This window comes from Danio rerio, chromosome 20 (assembly GCF_049306965.1).
Source record: "Danio rerio strain Tuebingen ecotype United States chromosome 20, GRCz12tu, whole genome shotgun sequence".
Taxonomy (NCBI): Eukaryota; Metazoa; Chordata; class Actinopteri; order Cypriniformes; family Danionidae; genus Danio; species Danio rerio.
In genome coordinates, this window is record NC_133195.1 from 3,950,001 (window position 1) to 3,972,021 (window position 22,021).

Consider the following 22,021-nt stretch of genomic DNA (forward strand, 5'->3'; position numbering starts at 1 on the left):
ACTTTATTTTACATGCTTCTTCCAAGCCACATGCACAGCAAACTTGCATGAGCCTATGTACTATGAATCATATCCAAGTGAATTAAGTCGGAGGTACTAACACACTAGCACAAATACAAATACATTGTAATCAATAACTTTAAGTATAAAAAGTAGTGACGCGGTGGCGCAGTAGGTAGTTCGGTCACCTCACAGCAAGAAGATCCCAGGTTCATGCCTCGGCTGGGTCAGTTGGCGTTTTTGTGTGGAGTTTGCATGTTCTCCCTGCCTTTGCGTGGGTTTCCTCCGGGTGCTCTGGTTTCCCCCACAATCCAAAGACATGCCGCACGGGTGAATTGGGTAGACTAAATTGTCCGTAGTGTTTGAGTGTGTGTGGATGTTTCCCAGAGATGGGTTGCAGCTGGAAAGGCATCTGCTGCGTAAAATTGTGCCAGTTCATTCTGCTGTGGCGACCCTGGATTAATAAAGAGACTAAGCCGAAAAGAAAATGAATGAATGAATGTTTGGTTTCTGTAAATCTACAACATACCTTCTGTTCCACAGAGGAAAGTCATAAAGGTTTGTAACAGCATGAAGATCTATGGATAATAACAGGATTGAGTCTATCTTCTGATGTTATCAGGTAAAGGGAACGGGCAAAATAAACCTGCTGTGGAGATTTTTATCTAACATTTTGGTGGGAAGATGTTGCCGCAGATGTACATTTGCGGACAGAATCTAATATTTGTCAACACAGTTTGATGCTGTGGGGATGGAATTTCTCCAAGTTGTTGTACCATCATCTCTCTGGTATCCTGTGGCAGTGATAAATGTCTAATCGCAGAGGAAGTGATGGGAAAAACACAGCCTTTCTGCTCTCTCTCACTGCTATCAAAGTCACAGTTTTCGCTAAACATGAGAGTATGACAGAGTTCTGCGGTCAGTCGTCCTCTCGATGGCTTGGCAGTTTAAACAGTTTCATTAGCGAAGCTTGGTAAAATCTCTGAAGACCCAATCCGATGCCCAGCATCTCTTTTGCTGTCTCAAAAAACTGTCTCGCAAGATGTCTGAATTTAAAATGGGTGCTAATGTCAAAAATGTATTGTACACTATAAAAATGGTTGTGACTTTAACGGTAAAGAACTACCACAAAATACTACTGCAGGCTGTAGAAATGTAGATGTAACGGAGGCCAGCTAGTGTGTGCTGTGTAGGTAAACCTCACTCCTCTGACCTCTAAAGGTGATCTAGCGACAGACACTAGAGGCCATGGTTTTTAGCCTCCTTGTTAGAGCAACTGACTCCCATGCGGAAGGTCGCTGGTTTGAAACCAGCTCGGAAAGGGTTGGGTGGCGTAGAACCGGCGGGGTTACCCTGGTGCCGTGACCCGGATGGGAGTGAGGTTTAGGGGGGTGAGTGTAACGGAGGCCAGCTAGTGTGTGCTGTGCAGGTAAACCTCACTCCTCTGACCTCTAAAGGTGCTCTAGCTACAGACGCTAGAGGCCATGGTCTTTAACCTCCTTGTTAGAGCAACCGACTCCCATGCGGAAGGTCGCCGGTTCGAAACCAGCTCGGAAAGGGTTGGGTGGTGTAGGACCGGCAGGGTTACATAGAGAAAGTATCATCTTTTTAGTCAGGTTTCATTAGAAACACATTTACTGCCACTAACACACGCAAAAATGTTCTCATGGCTTGCAGACAAGATCAGTCTCTGTGTCTTTGAGGACACAATTTATTTTCAGATCATGTTACAGATGAATTCAGCAATCCACATTTAAAGTGGTTGATCAGTGACCTTGGGCCCTATCATACAGCCGGCGCAATGTGGCGCAAAGCTCGATGTAATTGTTGTTTGCTAGTTTCAGCTTGGTGCAGAAGTCGTTTTGATGTTTTGCACCACGCTGTTTAAATAGCAAATGCATTTGTGCTCATATGTGCGCCCATAGGCGTTCTGGTCTAAAAAGGAGGCGTGTTGAGGTGCATTGCTACGGCGTTGCTATTTTGAGAAACTATAATAGATTTTTCAATAGACCAGAACAAAGCCGGTCTATTGTCCAGCTCAGAGCGCGTTAGTTGTTAACCTCGCTTACACACTGCCTAATACACACAAGATGTAGAGCAATATGCAAATATCTTTACAAATAAAAAAGAATTTAAATATTAGGGATATATATAGGATGTAATAAGAATGTATATATATATAGGATATAAATATAAAGAATAAGATATTAGAAAACATATTATTTTCTAGCCTACATAAATATGAAAAATCACTGCTTTTATGTCTTCTTCATCTCGGGAGGCTTTTTCAGTTCATTCATAACAATTTGCTTTTGTATAATGTTATTATTATTAGCAGTATTATTTATTATATCCATATTTATATTTGTTTTATTAAAAACAAGCTTAGATTTGTCCACCTGTCAGGTTTTAGACCATATGGGGCACAGCATGTGTATTTGGATGTAACTCAGTTGTTTGACCACACTTCGTTATTATTGTTCATTTATTCGTTTGCTGGAAATTAGAACTGAATTTAGGAATAGTTTTGAAACAAATCTTTGTGCTTAACAAAGGAAATTAATTATGTATAGGCTAATTGATGTCTGTGCGTACAAGAAGTTTCCCTATCCACGAGAGCAAAAGTGAAAGTTAATAATTTATCCCTCATTCTTGCTCTGCAGAGGCTCTGTTTCACTATTTTCTTGCTTGTGAAATGCTCAGTTTTTTTACTTTTTTACTTTACGTCATGTAAATAGCAAATGCGCTTATGGCTCAACGCAACTGCCTCTTAAAGGGAATGGAAGACGAGACTCTGTTTGGTTTATTCTCAAAACACACCTATAACTCATTAAGATAATAAGCTCAACCCTTTTAGAGCGCAAAGCGGATTTTTCCATCCTTACATTAGCAAAAGTGGATTCTGACACGCCCTGAATGCGTTTGCGCCCTGCGCTTTGCACTTTGTGCATGGATCGTCAAAATAGAGCACCTTAAGTGGCATAAAGTTTCACTAGGCGTTTTTTTCTTTCACAAGGTGTAAATTACCATATTGTAACTTGGCAGATGTTCAACTATTGTGACTTTGACTTGATGAGCAGATAAGACGCAGATGTTACAGAGGATGGAGGCAATGATTGACAAGGACTTCATTACTAAAGCATTGTTATTTTTCAGATATTTTCACTTTTTCTGAAATTTTATTAAAAATATGGGTCCCATATAAAATATGGGTCAAGTGGTCTTAACTAATATGTACTTACACAGGAATTAATAGTTTGTTACAATGTACTTATTGTGTAAATACATGTTATTATTGTGTACTTATGCTTGATTAAATACATGTATGTAATTACATCTGTATTTAACTTTTGTAATTACATTTGTAAATACACTGTTGACCATCCCTTAAACCAGGGGTCACCAATCCTGGTCCTGGAGGGCCGGTGTCCCTGCAGGGTTTATCTCCAACTTGCCTCAACACACCTGCCTGGATGTTTCAAGTATGCCAAGTAAGAGCTTAATTAGCTTGTTCAGGTGTGTTTGATTAAAGCTAAAATCTGAAGGACACCGGCCGTCCAGGAACAAGTTTGGTGACCCCTGCCTTAAACCTTAACCCACCCTTTAACCTACTCATGCCATCAAACCTGTCCATAACCCAACTTCTATCCCAACTCAAAAGCACCATGTGTTCTCAAATACATTATAAACACAGTAAGTACTTTGTGTTTATTTTTTGATGTAAATACATAGTAGTTAAGGAAACTTAATATCAAGTGGGACCAAAATATGAATTGATGTTTTCTTTAAAATTTTATTATATTGTTTTATTCAAATATTTTTTTTAAAGATGTTGTCAAATAAAACATTTTTCTAGAGTCATCCACCATAATTATGTGGCTCAAGAGTATCAGTACAGGGACCACTTTGGCACCGGTATCGTTTTAAAAGTGTTGATTTAGCACAGGTATCCAAATAACCCCAAACGATACTTAACCCTTCTGAATGTATGCGCTTATGTCTAATCTAATGAACATTTGAATATGAATGAATATGAATTTTTGGCCACATTTTTGTATTTTTCTATCAAAAACATTGATAAATAGGTCAGAGCGTGCACAATTATGGTTTTCAGTCACGTTACTAGAACATTTTGAAGCCATATACAAAGGTATTTATGTTGATAAAATTAAGACTTAATTTTAATTGATAAAAATGAGGTAGTTTTGTTAAAAATGTGTGCTGAAAATGATTAACGTCACTTTCTGTTCCCCCTCAGACAATGAGCGGACGTTTTTACCCTCATCAAGCAATCAAAACAGACGCAGTTCTCAGTCTGGATGAGGACTCGGTTCTGTCCACCAATGAGGTGAGAGATCACACTTTTATTCATTACTGTAAATGTTATGCTCGGGTATTGTTATTTCTGTTAGTCAGTGAATGAAGACTGAACACTTTACTTGAAGAAAGCATTAATAAGACTGTCATGAAACCTTTATCTATCATCATAACACTATCATGAATATGAATGTCATGTCATTAAGTGTCTTTCGCACAGTTATGTCATTTTAAATGCAAAGGTGACATTGGCTTTGTTTCCATCCACCAATTTGCATATGCACATAAAAAAGTGATTGATGGAAATGCCAAGATGCGCATCAATTTTAAAAATGTGCATAAAAAAACATATGCACATTCCTGAGTAGGATAAACGTTTTATTTGATAAAAAAAAGATGCACATACACTATGATGGAAACACATTTACCGAACAAATTCCAGTATGCACGTTAAAAAAGGCCATGTGATTTTGTCGCAAGAGATAATGTTATGGTAAAAATGTATGTGAGTGCACAAACCAGCAGGCTGAGCACATTGTAAAACATCTTAAATGTTGTTTTGGTCATTCTAAAATGCTGTAACCATTTCAATATTAGTTATTATATTATTATTTACCTACCGAAGAGCGTCATGAGCATCTGCGGTCTGCATCTTTCGGCTTCAAATGCATTCATTACATGTCAACATTGTCTTCTGAGGTGCAAGTCATTTATTAAATGAAGAAAAGATTCACGCAGCTTCTTTTATCGCAGCAAATTCCGTTTTTACTGTTGATATTTGGCGTCAGTTTATCAGGAAGTGCTCTCTCTGACTCGTTAGATAGAAATGCTGCTTTATTCGCACGTCTTTTAGGCAATATTTTAGTTTTGCGCAGAAATTTTACTTGCATTTTTGGATGGAAACACAGCTATTATTTGAGATGTTTTTGTTAAACAACTTGACATTACCAAGACAACATGTCATAAATCTGTCATAAACATATCAGCCATGAGGCCATTATAAGTGCATCCTGAATACTATAACAACATCATTAATCTATATTTTTTCTTGACCCCAACTACAGTGGCATTAATCAAATTATGATTTGTTTTTATTCAAAATGTCATTAAATATGAATAATGCCATGATGAAAATATTTAACAGACTATTGACATATTTTACTAACAAATTTAGTTTGTTCCATTTAAAATAGTGATCAGAAAAATGTTAATCTTCCTTTAATAATAGCCTTACAGCAATCTTGTTTATGACATGTTTATGACAATTTATGTTGTCCTGGTAATGTCAAGTTGGCATGACAATGACAAAGACAAGTTATAATGTATTAGTTTCCCTACTGAAAAAAACAGCTTAAACCAGCCTAGGCTGGTTGGCTGGTTTTAACTGGTCGACCAGGCTGGTTTTAGAGAAGTTTTAGCCATTTCCAGCCTGGTCTTAGCTGGTTAGGCTGGGAGATGACCAGCTAAAACCAGCTTGACCAGCCAAACCAGGCTGGGAGCCCAGCCAAAACCAGTTATGTCCAGCTTAAACCAGGCTGGTCAAGCTGGTTTTAGCTGGATTTAGCTGGTCATTTTCCAGCCGGACCAGCTAAGACCAGGCTGGAAACCTGGGTTAAGTCAAGCAGGGTTAAGTCAAGTTGTCATAATGAAGACATCTCAATGTCATTAACCTAATTCTCAGATCCTAACTGATCTAAAGACACTTAATGACATTAAGGATGCTTTCACACCTAGACCTTTGTTTCGGAGCCTGTCTCATTTGCCCAGTTAGCACGGTTCATTTGGCATATGTAAAACCAGCAAACCACGCTCGGGTTCGAAATCAATCAGTCCGAGATCGCCTGAATAAGGTGGTCTGAGCACAATTGAAACGAACTCTAGTGTGGATCGATTATAGTGAGAAAGCAAAACAATCCGAGCCCGGCTATATCACAGTGTTTTATGGATATGTATTAGGCATATATATATATATATATATATATATATATATATATATATATATATATATATATATATATATATATATATATATATATATATATATATATATATATATATATAGCTATAAGACTAGAGAATTATGAGTAGGGCGAGATGTCATTCCTACCGGTAAATGTGCGTTTCATGTTAAATACGAAAGTGAAAGCATGCTGATCTATTAAAGCAAGCTGTTTATTTGTTAGGAACATTAACCAAACTGCAGTCTAGCCAAGGGCTATGCATGAGAGAGTCTTATCTCTGATTTATATCTGGTGACGACATCTGTGGGCGTCACCGTTCAAAATTAAAGAGCAGCTTTCCACTTATAAAGTTTTATTGATCATCGCCGTGAATTAAAATAAGGACGCATGACAGCTGAGCGGGACTCTGACCAATCAATGTAAGGAGAGTTAACGCACGTGACTTATTTAATTACCAATAGTATCTGGATGCAGCCTTTATGATGCAAGGTAAGACTGCATCTCTCAGCGATGCAATGTCAGACACAATGCACTCAAATGGACGTCACTGTGATGGGTAGGGTTATGGGTGGGATTAGGTGAGCCCATTAAAAAGCATTGGATGCAGCCCAGATTGCACTGCACCAGGTCTGCAGCCAGACCCCTCTCTTACCGAGTGAGACCGAACCGCACCAAGAACAAAGAGCAACAATGTAACTATTTTAATCCCTGTTTCAGAACAACCGAATCGATTTACAGGGGTAAAGGCACCCTAATGCGAGTTCAGACTGCATGATTTTCAAAGTTGTCGTGTCACAGATGTTTTCACACTGTATGGCTATCTGGGCTAGCGTTTTGTCGCTGCTTTGTTTACACTGCAAGATGGTTCGGCGACAGGGACTTTCACATTGCATGACTTTACTATTGGAAGAATCGCCGACAACTTCGTCCAAACTACGTCTCACAGCCAAAAACACGTCGTATATCTTTTGTTATTAACTACATAATGAGAAATAAGCCTTTAATTGGGTGGAAAATGTCCATATTTGCTCACCTGGGTTAAAGGGAATTAGCCATTTCTCCTCAACGTTGATAATAAACTAATTTCTTTCTGTATGAAACGTCAAACAGACACGGTTGCTCCTGAGTCCTGTCAAACCTCCACTAGTTTTTCCTCCATTTCGTGGGACCAAATAAACCGAAAAAGAGCGCTTTTAACTTCTCCCCCAGCCTCCCGCTGGCCTGCAGCAGGTATACACACATACACACAAACACACACATGCAAGTGAATGCCGCTCTCTCATTGGCTGGGCGATCGCTGATGTTATTTTCAGTCAAAACTCAATTCACACGGTATGATTTGAATCGCCGACAGCTCCAGATATTCAGCACGCCAAATATCTCGCAGGCATCGGCGAATCATCGGCGATTCTCTCAGATTGCGTCTTTGAAAGTTCATACTGTGTGATTGACACTCACATGCACAAGCACAGATTTGCCTGTGATTTCAGGCCTTTGTCTGCGATTTCTCAAAACCAAAAGAAAAAAAAAAAAGTCAGGGCTAAAATCACGCAGTCTGAACTAGATATAAGTGTCATAAGCATGAATTAAATGTCGATATTCATGAAATGTGTGTCATGATTATAAAAGTGTCACAACAGTGTTATAAACACCCCCTTTAAGTAAAGTGTTACCCTAACTTTTTGTAAAATAAAAAAACGTACATTAAATAATATAATTAATTATATATGTATTATTACGAACAGAACTTAATACATTTTAATATACTGTGATTTAGATTTTAACACTTAGAGAAGTTAATGTTCATAGTTCAGCTATCTTTTTCTCAGTCACATATAAGCATTCACTCTCTCGCTTTCCTCCTTTTGTCCTGTCCTTTTTCGTGTCATTATATTACCTTTATTGTTGTTGTTCGGTGGTATTTGTGATGCTGCTTGTATTGTCCGCTGCTGGCTTATTTTGTGTTTGTACTGCATTTTGTTAATGTCAGTTCTCTGTCTTCATTTTCCCTGAGAGAAGAGATGATATTTGCACACTGCAGCATCAGCAGCCTGCTGGGCTCATTTTTAATTGCTCTCAGCTGTATAATCTAATCAGACAATGATATGTGCTTGACAAAGAGGAAGACATGGATTTAGAAAAAGAGACTCTGGAATAAAAAAATAAAAAAAACATGTAAACTGGTATCTGTATCGTAATTCTAGTGAGTAACAGGCCTAAGTAATTCTCAACAAATGCTTCAATTTTTATTTGGTTTAATATTTTAGGTTTCTCCTATAAAAGCTGATTGTGTAATTATAATGGTCACACTTTAATAATAATAATAATAATTCCTTACATTTCTATAGCGCTTTTCTGGGCACTCAAAGCGCTTTACACAGTGGGGGGAATCTCCTCATCCACCACCAGTGTGCAGCATCCACCTGGATGACGCGACGGCAGCCATTTTGCGCCAGACCGCACACCACACACCAGCTGATTGGTGGAGAGGAGACAGTGATGAAGCCAATTGAATATGGGGATGGTTAGGAGGCCATGATGGACAAAGGCCAGTGGGCAGATTTGGCCAGGATGCCAAATTTACGATAAGATTCATTAGTTAATGTTAAGTAATGCATTTACTAACATGAACAAACAATGAACAATACATTTACCACAGTATTTGTTCATGCTAATAAACGTTAGTTGATGAAAATACAGTTGTTCATTGTTAGTTCATGTTAACTCATGGTGCATTAACTAATGTTAACAAGAATGGACTTGAATGTTAATAGTGCATTAGTAAATGTTCAATTATGATTAATAAATGCTGTACAAGTGTTGTTCATGATTAGTTCATGTTAGTAAATGCATTAACTAATGAACCTTATGGTAAAGTGTTACCATTATAATTTATGTAATGTATATGTATCAAAATTAATTGACTGCACTAAAAATACAATCATTATTTCACGTAAAATCTTTAAAAAATATATTTTAAGTTTATTTCTATAACAATATGATATATATATATATATATATATATATATATATATATATATATATATATATATATATATACATATATATATATATATATATATATATATATACATATACATATACATATATATATATATATATATATATATATATATATATATATATATATATATATATATATATATATATATGTTAGTTATATGTTAGTGCTGTCAATCGATAAAAAAAATTAACTAATTAATCACACTTTTTTTATTAATCACGATTAATCACATTTAAAAGACTGAAACTTATAATTTTGGTTATTCAAATGTAAAATCTTTGTAAACGCAAGACAAAATCTTTTTTAAATTCAAAATATAATTGTTTGTTAGATTTTTTGTTTAACTTGTAACACAGATTTCTTTATGTAAACAACATAACCCACAATAAACCATCAAGATCCTGGCTTGACAGCAATATTTATTACAGAAAATAAAACACAGGCATGTTAATGCCATTTGAATTTCAAAACAATCAATGCCAAAAAAGACTAAATTGATTTCCAAGTTGGATTCTAAGTTGACTGCAAAAAAATCCCAAAATACAGGCATTACAGACATGGAAAATGGAAAATTATAATAACAATAAGTATTGAATACAAACAATTGCACTCATTGTAAAGTTGTGTTGCTGTGAGTTGACAACATTAATTATAAAGTAGAAACAATTTTGCTTTGTCCTCCTTTACATTTATCCAGTTGCTAAGACAGTCCAGTCTGTTGACATAATCGGGGGACAATGTGGACCTTTTGTTTTGAATGATGTGAGCGGAGAGTGCAATGCAATCTCATGGCAATTTGTAACTTTTTGATTTAGTGGCTACGGACAACGACGTTTATACAGGTTTGTTGCTAAGAAACGCACACGCGCACACACACAGACCAGAGCTGTATACACCAACCCAGTGGAATTGAAAGGAAACGAACAAGATGCAGTATAAATGGCACCTATGTTGAAAAATGTACTTTTCAAGCTGTTTGGACAGACATGTGTGTAGGTATAGTGTATAGACCGTTATATTGGGGTGATATAAACCCACCCAGTTCTTTTTTTTCAATTTAACAACATAAAAATGGTGGATCAATTGGAGCGGTTTTTATAGCGACCGAAACTTGACGTAGCAGTGCTGTCCCCCCGCCCACCAATATTGATTAATAGGTGCGCATCACCATATCCTCAGTTTGTCGTTTCACGTCCGCTATTTTCAGCGTGTGAGTCAAAGCGATGTCACTTAGGAACACTCTTGCTCTATCTTTAAATGTAAGGCTCATTGAGCTCAACACAAGACCAACATTCACCACATGATCGGTCTCATCAGCATCATTGTTTGTAACTTTAGGTAGGTTTGCAAATGTGTACCTTTCATTGCACCGACCTTACACTTCAGCCGTTTGTATTTCTGAACGATCATTGCAAAATTCTGCGGAAAATCTGCGGAATTATGCGCGTGCGGATTCCGTGTGGGCCTAGTTATAACGAAGGCGTAAGCAGTACAATGCTCTTGCGTATTCCAGTCGTACCTAGTTGAACTTAACTTTTCGGAATGCCACATCGCAAGTCACGAAACAAAAAGCTTCACATTTTGTATGAAATGTAATTACGGTAGACTAATTATCCCAGACAAACACAGAACACCCAAACACTGCAGTGCTTTTTAATTTTCCCCATAAATAAAACTTGTACCAGAGTGCAACAAAGTTATGTCAGCTTGACATCCTCTGAGAAAAATGGGTTCCCTCAGCCTGATCTCACGAGGAAACGTAAGTATTATACGGTTTGTCAGTTTAGTGGCTGATTCGAACAAATTCGTAGGAGTTCAGTTGTACAAAAATGTACGATTTTAAAAAGGAGGCATGGCACCTAACCCCACCCCTAACTCCAACCGTCATTGGGTGATGAGCAAATCGTACTAAATTGTACGAATTAGATCGTACGAATTCATACGAATTAGCCACTAAATCAAAAAGTTACGAATTGCCGTGAGATTACATTGGTTCCCTAGCAATCTACATACAAGTTAATGTTTAGATTTCAAAAAGTTTTACAAATATGTCATATGTACATGCAAAAAATATTTTAAAATTTATCAAAAATTGTATAAATATAATTACGAATATGACTCGTTTTCGAAATGTGCACTGCTGTTGCTGTAGCTTTTTTTCTGAGGTGGTACTTGGTTAAAAAAAAAAAAAAAAAGAGTAAACCACTGGTTTAGGGAAATACTCTTTCAGAGATTTAGATGCATGCTGTAGTTTAGTGTTTCAAAGGCCTGAATGAGAATCCTGTCTTCCAGCAAATTGGCCGAATCTGGAGTAATTATTGTTTAAAGGATTATAAATGTGTAGTTAACAACTATCATTGCTGGAGCAGCGATATGCAAATCTGTGTGGCTGCAGTGCCAGTTCAGAAAACATGTCTGCACCATCTGGCATCGACGTTTCAGCCGGTGTAAAGAAGTCTGGGATTTATTTATTCTCAGAACAGACAGGGCGATGTGACGATTATGGTGTTGCCCACCTAGGTTTGATTATGGCAAAGATGATCCAAGGGGCAGGACGGATTTGTTGGCAAGAGAGATAATTCTCCCTTTGCATTTTTGCCGGGTTTGAGGGTGTTGTCTGTTTAAAAACAAAAGAAGCACATTTTTGGCCAGCGTTCCTGGCAAAGTACGTAGGAATATGAAGCTCGTTTGTGAATTCCTAGGCAGGGGTTTGTGGGAATTAATCTTGTTATGGAATGTGCTGTTAATGTACTGAGGATGGACTGAAATATTTCGTTGATTCTCTTTAATGCTGCAGTTTTATTTACTTATTTTTTTTGCATGAAACGGAATGTAATGGTGGAATTATAAAATGAATAGTTGTAATGCTTGTCTAAATGAGGAATTACAAGCAAAAAAGTACATTAAAAAGCTATATTAATTTCACTCACCGGCCACTTTATTAGGTACACCTGTCCAACTGCTGGTTAACGCTGTTTTTAATCATAGTCAAGACAATCTGCTGCAGTTCAAACTGAGCATTCAACACTCTTCACACACTGATAGCAACACCGCAGGAGAAATGCCAGCACAGGCTTCCAGCATCCGTAGTTTCAGGTGCTGCACGTCTTGTATCTTCACACCACAGACAACAAAGATAGTGGGGCCATTCTTCATCAATGGAAACCTCAAGGCCACTGGATATTTTAAAATGCTACGTGATGATGTGTTTCCCTCTGTATGCACTAAAGCTGGCACGTTCCCTGAGTTTTTCCAGCAAGATGGTGCACCACCACATTATGGGTGTCAGGTCCGAGCATCCCTAGATGAAGAGTTTCCTGCAAAGTGGACTGGACGTCGTGGGCCAGTTGAATGGCCCCCCAAGGTCTCCCGATCTGACCCCCTTAGACTTTTATCTTTGGTATCGTCTGCAATTGTGTAGGTGTCTCCCAATCTGACCCCTTTAGACTTTTATTTTTGGGGTCATCTGCTATTGTCTATGGTGTGAAGATACAAGATGTGCAGCACCTGAAACTACGGATACCGGAAGCCTGTGCTGGAATTTCTTATGCGGTGCTGCTATCAGTGTGTGAAGACCCTGCTGAAAAATCCAGCTTAAACCAGCCTAGGCTGGTTGGCTGGTTTTAGCTGGTTGACCAGCCTGGTTTTAAAGGGGTTTTGGCTATTTCCAGGCTGGTTTCCAGCCATTTCCAGCCTGGTCTTAGCTGGTCAGGCTGGAAAATGACCAGCTGAGAATCCAGCTAAAACCAGCTTGACCAGCCTGGTTTAAACTGGACATAGCTGGTTTTGGCTGGACTCCTAGCCTGGCTAGGCTGGTCAAGTTGGTTTTAGCTGGTCATCTCCCAGCCTGACCAGCTAAGACCAGGCTGGAAATGGCTGGAAACCAGCCTGGAAATGGCCAAAACCCCTCTAAAACCAGGCTGGTCGACCAGCTAAAACCAGCCAACCAGCCTAGGCTGGTTTAAGCTGGATTTTTCTGTATGGGAGTGGGAGAAGAGGGTTGCATTAACAATCCAACACAATGGGCAGCACATTGAACACATTTTATAAGAGGTCAGAAACTTGTAAATAACTCATGAAAGAATAATGTTACGTTAAATCACACCATTGTTTTTCTTGTGAAATTTCCAATAAGTTTGATATATCAAATGACCCTCTTCCTATTAGTTGGATCCAAGATGGCCGACTTCAAAATGGCCACCATGGTCACCACAGCGGAATGAACCACCAACTTATCCAGCATATGTTTTTTAGGCAGCGGATGCCCTTCCATCTCTGGGAAACATCCATACACACTCATTCACACTCATACACTACGGACAATTTAGTTCACCCAATCCCCCTGTACTGCATGTCTTTGGACTTGTGGGAGGAAACAAGTAGTAGGAGTAAGATTTTTTTTTACTGCAAATTTTGTTTAATTTGGTGTGTTATTTGCCTTTTTTTCTACCTAATAATTTGCTATTAAAACTAATTATTATTAGTTTATTAGTTATTATTTTCATCAGTGTTTCCATCATTACTTTAAGTGTCTCAGTGAGAATTTCCCCAATCGGAAAAGCAAGAAAAGCTTCTAATTTCTTAAATTCATTGCATATGTTTGAAACCTGCGATTCATAATTCAGCACGCTGATGTTTTATTAACTGCCCCCAGTACATCTTTACGTCTGCCTGGCCAGAATATCCACTTAACTTTTATAGCTGTACAAGATTACAGAACTCGAGTGCAAAAAAAAGTTTAACGAGTCTCGGTTTCGGCGAGAAAGCTCTTGTGGCTTTAGACAAATCCAGCAACATTTGGAGAGATGCCTCCGCTCGTTCTGCGTGGTAATCTGACCCAGTAATTGCCCTTTAAGCGTTTGAGAGGGTTTTAATTGAAAAGTGCTGAGAATGTGAGAATCCGGCATATTTAGCAGTAGTTTCATTTTTTAAGACTGTGGCTCCACAGAATTGATAATTGCATTGCTTCGACTCATTAACTGGCTTATTAAAATGGGAAATGTAATGTTGAGGGTTTTTTTTTTCTTTTTTCTGTGAGCCAAGCATCATTAGACTGCAGGCACATGTGTAGCATAACAGCGGCACGGCAGAACCCACGGGTTATGATGCCTGTGCTGCAGTTAATGGCCTGAAGAATTGACCAGAAAGGGTAATAATTGTTATTGTACGATGACAGAGTAATATAAATTACAGCATCGATCTAGTGCTTGCATGCGCAGGTGAATTTGTGTCTTCATCCTGTTGTATATTTATATTGGAATCACCCTTTATTGCCGACTTATGACTTTTCCCTTAATAAAGTATTGTTGCTGCTGCTGCTAGTTCAAACTACTTATAAAATTAACAATAAAATTATATAATAAAATTATATAAAACAACACAATTCTTGAGGGTGGCATGGTGGCTCAGTGGTTAGAACTGTCACCTCACAACAAGGAGGTCACTGGTTCAAGTGGCAATGCTGTGTGGAGTTTGCATGCTCCTCCGGTGGCTCCGGTTTTCCTCACAGTCCAAAGATATACAGTATAGGTGAATTGAATAAACTAAATTGGCCGTAGTGTGTGTGTGAGTGTAAGGGTGTTTCCCAGTGATGGGTTGCAGCTGGAAGGGCATCCCCTGTGTAAAACATATGCTGGATAAGTTGGCAGTTCCTTCCCCTGCGGTGAAACCTGATTAATAACGATGTGACAGGATCTCGTGCTTTGGGGCGGGTGATTTTAACATAACCGATTTTTGTCTTAATCACTTAGGTCTATAAAAATATTATTTAAAAAAAGAAAATTATAAGAAAAAATGAAGAATTAAAATTTAATATTTTTTTATAATTAAAAATATTATTAAGAAAAAAAGCATAAGAAAGAACACCACTTTCAAAGAGAAACTTGTTTTATAAATGGGCTTTTATTTTAGACAGTTACATAAGATTTTTTTTAGTTACAAATAAATTAGGGTTAGCCTACTAGGAAAACTTATGTTGGATTGGGATCCGAGTGGTATTGGTTTACCGGCGAGTGTGATCAGAAAATAAATGGAGCATGCAAGTAAAAAACGTAAGTATTTTACGTTTTGTCAGTTTAGTGGCTAATTCGTACGAATTTGTACAAGTTCAGTCGTACGAAAATGTACAGTTTTAAAAAGGAACCCCACCCCTAACCCCAACCGTCATTGGATGATGAGCAAATCGTACTAAATTGTACAAATTAGATCGTACAAATTCATACGAATTAGCCACTAAATCAAAAAGTTACGAATTGCCGTGAGATTGCGTTGGCATATCAGTTCAGTATGTTCACTATGTTAAATAACTGCCCCTTGCTAGTCATGTCTTTCTTGTGTTAGACCATTTTGTGCTGTGCCGCGCAGCACTGCAGCACTGCGTTTGGTCACGTTCATTCACTCTCGCAATATCAGTAGCCACATCTGTATTTCTGATTCCCTACACAGATTCGGCATGTGGTTCAAATTGGGTGTGAAAATGTGTTGCATTTATCAACAGAAATTTTAAAAATACCAACATCAAAAAAATTTAATTGTCAATTAAATATTAAGTGAAAATGAACTACAACAATGGAAAAAAAACCTGTAAGCTGTTAATTACCTCAAAAAAGTAATGTATTCCTACATGTGATGTGTGGAACGCTTCAGAAATCTGCATAGTTTAAAATACCTTAAACCTGCAGCTGCGCACTGAACACTCGCTTTGACATACAGCCTTTGGGGTTGTTCTAAATGATTGCTAGGCAATTAGTTAAACTCATTTGTGAGCCTTGATCGTGAAGCGCTGTTCTCCTCGGACCAAGCAGCCGTGACTCCACATGCCATTCATCTTTCCCTCTCACTCAGATCCATAATCAAGGTCTGGTACGCATAATGAATGGAGCGAATTTCAGTGTGTCGCCTACGATGCATTGCCGGAACGATGCACGTAATTCCTTAAGGCCACATTATTTGCATGATGTCATAAATCTGGCTCCGAGTCTGTGACTAATGCGGCGATTAATCTATTATAACATTAAGGGGGGACGTTTGCAACCTTTTCCTCTGATTTGAGGGTTCATTTTTTGTGATATGTGCACATGCTGACTTTGACAGAGAGGGACGACTGTTCTCATCCCATACTAGTCAGATGTGTTGATGCTGAAGCATGTCTGAATGCACTCGAAATTCCAAGGCTAAATAAAGAGCTGAGTTAGAAAAAGCTCTCATTGGCTCTTTTGATCATTTATCTGACTGGAAGGGAGCTTGTTTTCATTTTTTTAAGAGTATCAAGCAAACTAATGTCGCTTTTTGTTAATTCTACGACTTTTATCTTGTGATGAGCTTAAGCAATGTGTTCGCAGTGGTTTTATCAGAAGATGAATGACAATGAATGCCTTGTCTTTGTTCTTACACAGCTAGCAAAATTCATGTGACTCAAGTTCAGCCCACACAAGACACTTACATCTCCGCATACTAAATGAAATGATGGCTCTTGGGCGGTCCGCTCCTGTTTGACAAATCTGGGCCACAAATAAGTCAAAGCAATACCACATATCAACCAGAATTCAACTAAATGGACCAGAACTGACCCTATTCTGAGCCACAGTTTGCTTTTTTTCTGGCCCAGATCCGGCCCACACCAGACACTTACATCTGGACCACATACTGAATGAAATGATGGCTCTTGGGCTGTCCGCTCCTGTTTGACAAATCTGGGCCACAAATAAGTCAAAGCAATACCACATATCAACCAGAATTCAACTAAATGGACCAGAACTGACCCTATTCTGAGCCACAGTTTGCTTTTTTTCTGGCCCAGATCCGGCCCACACCAGACACTTACATCTGGACCACATACTGAATGAAATGATGGCTCTTGGGCTGTCCGCTCCTGTTTGACAAATCTGGGCCACAAATAAGTCAAAGCAATACCACATATCAACCAGAATTCAACTAAATGGACCAGAACTGACCCTATTCTGGGCCACAGTTTGCTTTTATTCTGGCCCAGATCCGGCCCACACCAGACACTTACATCTGGACCACATACTGAATGAAATGATGGCTCTAGGGCGGTCCGCTCCTGTTTGTCAAATCTAGGAGACAAATAAGCCAAAGCAATACCACATATTAGCCAGAATTCAACCAAATGAACCAGAACTGACCCTATTCTGGTCCACAGTCACATTAGCCAGAGCTAACTGTGCCAAATGTTTGCCAAAATTGGCCCACGTTTGTTTTAGGATAACTGGGCCACATTTGCCATATCTTCTCTAGAACACTATAGGCTCAAATACACATTAGCCATAGCTTACTGTGCCGAATATTCGGCGAAAGTGGCCCACATATGTTTTAAGATAACTGGGCCACATTTTCCATATTTCTCTGGGCCACTATTGGCTAACGGCTGCATTGGCCAGTTTACTGTGCTGAAAATTTGCCAAAAGTGGCCCACAACATGTTTTAAAATAACTGGGCCACATTTGACATATTTTCTCTGGGCCACATTAGGCTCACAGCCGCAATAGCCAGAGCTTACTGTGCCAAATATTTGCCAAAAGTGGCCCACATAGGTCTTAAGATAACTGGGATACATTTGCACCTACACGTGTGAGCCACTTTAGGTTTAGACCCAGATTCCCCTAAATGACTATGCCATATTTTAACAGTGGCCCACGTTTATTCTCTGTCATTTGGGCCAAATTTACCATTTTCCACATGGGCCACATTTGGCTCACATTCAGATTACATTTTGCCATAAGTGCCAAATATTTGCCTTAAATGGCCCATGTATGAATTTGTATCTTTGGCCACTTCATGCTCGCATTCATTTTGTCTAGGCTAAAGGAATACCACCAGTGCCACATAACTGGCTAAAGTGGCCCACATTCTTATGCCATCTTTGTATAGGAACACTACGAGCGTGAAATGATAATTCTCTGTTTTATTTCAGAAGCAGTTATGTAATCTAAATGGTGTGTTTCTGGATCCTTTTTGTTTTGCAGGTGGATTTCGCCTTCATCGTTTGGCAAAGTTTCCCAGATAGGATCGTGGGCTACCCTGCGCGCAGCCACTACTGGGACAGTGGGAAGGGGAGATGGGGTTATACCTCCAAATGGACCAATGAGTATTCAATGGTGCTCACAGGAGCTGCGTTCTACCACAGGTAATCGCTAGAGAACACAATAGGACATAAGTGTTGTATTGTGACTTGTTGTGTAATAAATGGTAACATTTTATTTTGATTGCCCTGTTTAAAGGAAACCTGTGTTTTAAAGGGGACCTATTATGCAAAAGTCACTTTTACACTGGTTTTAAACAGTTGTGTTGCATCAGTTTGTGAATAATTTCAGCCTCTAATTGTAAAAATGTATTACTTCTATTTTTTATATTCACATTTCATAAAAACAGTCAGCAGACACACTTTGATTGACATTTTCCATTTATATGTGTCATCAGAGGGGGAAAGCCCCACCTATTAGAAATGATTTTCCCGTCAAAAGCATATACAGCCCTGAGTTAGAAGCAGCTGTCCACCATTATGCTGCATTTACACCAGACGAGTGCGACTGATTATCATGTTAAGTCAACGCAAAAACGTAAACAGACATTCTGAGGCGCGAATGACTTAATTCACATGAATGAAGTGGCATGAGTGGATCATTTTGCGAGACTGACTCGATTAGCACTCAAGTTGGAAAATCCGAACTTTAGCGGACATTCGCACTGCGTTAACCAATCATGAGCTTTGTCTTGTAGTGGCATGATTATGGCGTAGTGCCTGTTGTCCCGGGGCAAAATCCTCCTGCTGACATCAACAACGGTTTATAAAACTGGGCTTGGCTAAGTCTGAAACACAGCTGAAAGCTTTTTGCATGCATTTTTTTGTCAGTGTTTAATGTCTTGTGACTAAACAAAGTGCACTAATGTGATCATGCACACCAACAAGAAAAAGCTAAATTTTTAAAGAAATGCCTAATTTTTTTTGTTTGTTTTGACATGCTGTGTAAAAAACTTTTCCACCAATCTGGGGTGCATTTCCAAAAACCATTGGTAGCTAAGTAAGGTCGCAAGTTCTGCCATTACGAACATAGTTTCTTGATTTAGCATTTCCCAAATCCATCGTTCCACAGACATTCACAAACTGTGTTGCAAAGTTGTACATTTGCAGCTACACCTTTAGAGCTGTAGTTAGAAGCAGAGTTCCTGGCTGTGTTCTATTGCCAGTTATCCCCCCTAAGCCCTAATCCTTTCAAATGTTCTAACATTTAATAGTTCGGAATGCGCCAACAAGACGGTAACAGGTCGAACAGGTAGTGTGCTGGGTGTGAGGCGTCCAGAGTGATTTTGTGAGTCCTTTTACTCACTCTGGCGAAGTACAGTTCTTGAAGTGTAGTGCCAGTGACACATTCAGCAGTCCTGACTATTCGCTGTAGTCTACGGAGGTCAGTTTTGTCAGCTGAGCCAAACCAGATGGTGATTGAAGTGAAGATTATGATACCCTTTGGGCCAGTTGGTACCCTTTCCAAAGGGTGACCAAAAAGTGGTACGGTATGGATCGCATTTAGGTATCCCTTGACAGTGGAAACGGCCATACCGAACCATACCGTACCATACTTTACCACTCAGTGGTATATTAATGTATTATGACGTGCCTGAAGGGGTATTATAGTGTTTACAACACAATGTTAATGAATGCTACAGCATACTTTATTATTAACTATAATAAACTCAAACTAATAAACACTGTGGTAAATTTTAGTTTTACTATGGTAAGCTGTGGTGTGTTGCAGTATAAAATATTCTATATTAGGTTCTTAGTACAGTACTAGAGATGTAGTATTACCACAGCTACTAGAAATAAAGATTAATTTAGTTTACTGTAGTATGGTTCGAAAACACTAGTATTTACTACAGTTGTGGGTTTATCACACAAACATATGGTTTACCTACAGAAGACATTGATTCATCAAGTGAAGTTTCATGAACTAATTTCGAGAGGAGCACGTGATAGGATTGAGCACGACTGGCTGCTCATCTGTAATCAGTAATAATCCAATCAGAGTGATCCAAGCTTACAATAAATAGATCATTTTCTCCCTACTGCTCTATCTTCGTTTGGAAGAATCCCCCCTTCCACCCCATCTCCCCCTTTTCCTCCCTTTTCTAAAGGGGGAGCTCTCGAGACCTACCTGATTTCGGATCTCCTGATATGCTTATTGACCTGGCGGGAGCCCTGGGCTCAAATATCTCCGAGCTCAGGGTTCTCTCCTGGGACAGCATGCCAAATCTGATATAAATGCTAAGCATATCTAAGTGGGAACTCTTGATATGAGGTTGTGTGAATAAGTGGTGTGTTCAGTGCTGTGTGTTTTTTAAAGCAGATATGAGATACAACATATGAGTGAGGAAATGGTTGTAAATAGTGTATCAAGAAAAAATGTTTTCAGTGCATAATCTTTAATACCTCTCACTCTCAACTCAAATAACACTCAAACTGGGTACGAGATTGGATTGTGATCGATTGTTCGACAGACAGTTTCCTTCAAATAGCAAGGAAATGTAGTTTAAATAAACTTATAACAGCAAAATGATATATTTATCACCGTTTGGTTCAAGTATTCCGTACAAGCTGCAAGGAAGAAATGAATGTAAGAAGAAAATAAATGATTCTTTTCAATTGTTTCTGAGACTCAAGCTCGGCTGTGGATTAAAGGTGTGACATCTGAAAAAATCCGTAATCAGTTTGCCATAGCTAATACAACCTAATACAGCTGCGTTTACTAATCCTTCACCAAAAAAAAAAAAGTAAAATCCTTTGCTTATTTTAATCTGCTTACTTGCTTATCTGCTTCACAGGGCATTACATACACAATCATAATAAAAAAAACAATAACAGTCACTTCTGCTTATCCACACAGCCAGTCTGAAAGAAACTATTAATGCATGTTCTTTAATAACCTAATGAATATGCCGGCATGCAAATGACATTTGAGAGACATGATGAAGATTTTGAAATAGTTTTGAATCTAATCATTGCACATAACAAACAAAATTAAATACGTAGGCACATGGATGTCTTCAGTGGCGTGTACAACACATTTTCTTACTCCACGAAGTTATTAGGGTATGCAAGTTTTAGCTGTTGACTTTTAGGGTGCTTTCACACCTATACTTTTGTTTTGGAAGCTGTCTCGTTTGCCCAGTTAGTGCGGTTCATTTGGCATATGTGAAACCACCAATTGTGCTCTGATCCACGCCAAAACAATCGCTCCGAGATCGCTTGAATGAGGTGGTCTCGGCTGGATTGAAACAAACTCTGGAGCGGATCGATTGTAGTGAGAAAGCGATATGATCCAAGCCCGGCTTTATCACAATGTTTTATGGATAGGTAATACGGCTATATGAAGAGAGAATTATGAGTAGGACAGGATGTCATTCCAGACATCCCAAGTCTCCCGGAAGTTTCAGGATTCTCCCGCAAATGCACAGAGACTCCTGGATGCCAACATTTGAGTGATAATCTCCTGGAAATCGCACGTCTTCCTCCCGATCCTCAAATATGTCGTGCACCCTTCTCACCTCTCCCCACCGCATCCCTCTTCGCTCTTCAGACACGTCAGGCACACACTGTCAAACACCACCAAACCACCACCCCCCGACCGCTGAGCAGGACTCTGCAAAATAAACCGTGAAACTCTGACCAATGTGAGGAGAGTTAACTCACACGTAACTTGTT

The 22,021-nt window shown here is 38.8% G+C and overlaps 1 protein-coding gene across 1 annotated transcript in view; it reads left to right on the forward strand.

The window, feature by feature from the left end:
- Positions 1-22,021, forward strand: part of LOC101885478 (exostosin-1) — a 443,183-nt gene that overhangs the window by 411,726 nt on the left and 9,436 nt on the right. Inside the window, exons 9-10 of the mRNA XM_017352664.4 lie at positions 4,259-4,348; positions 18,288-18,448. Of these exons, the coding sequence (XP_017208153.1) occupies positions 4,259-4,348; positions 18,288-18,448 (251 nt within the window). The remainder of the gene's footprint in view (positions 1-4,258; positions 4,349-18,287; positions 18,449-22,021) is intronic.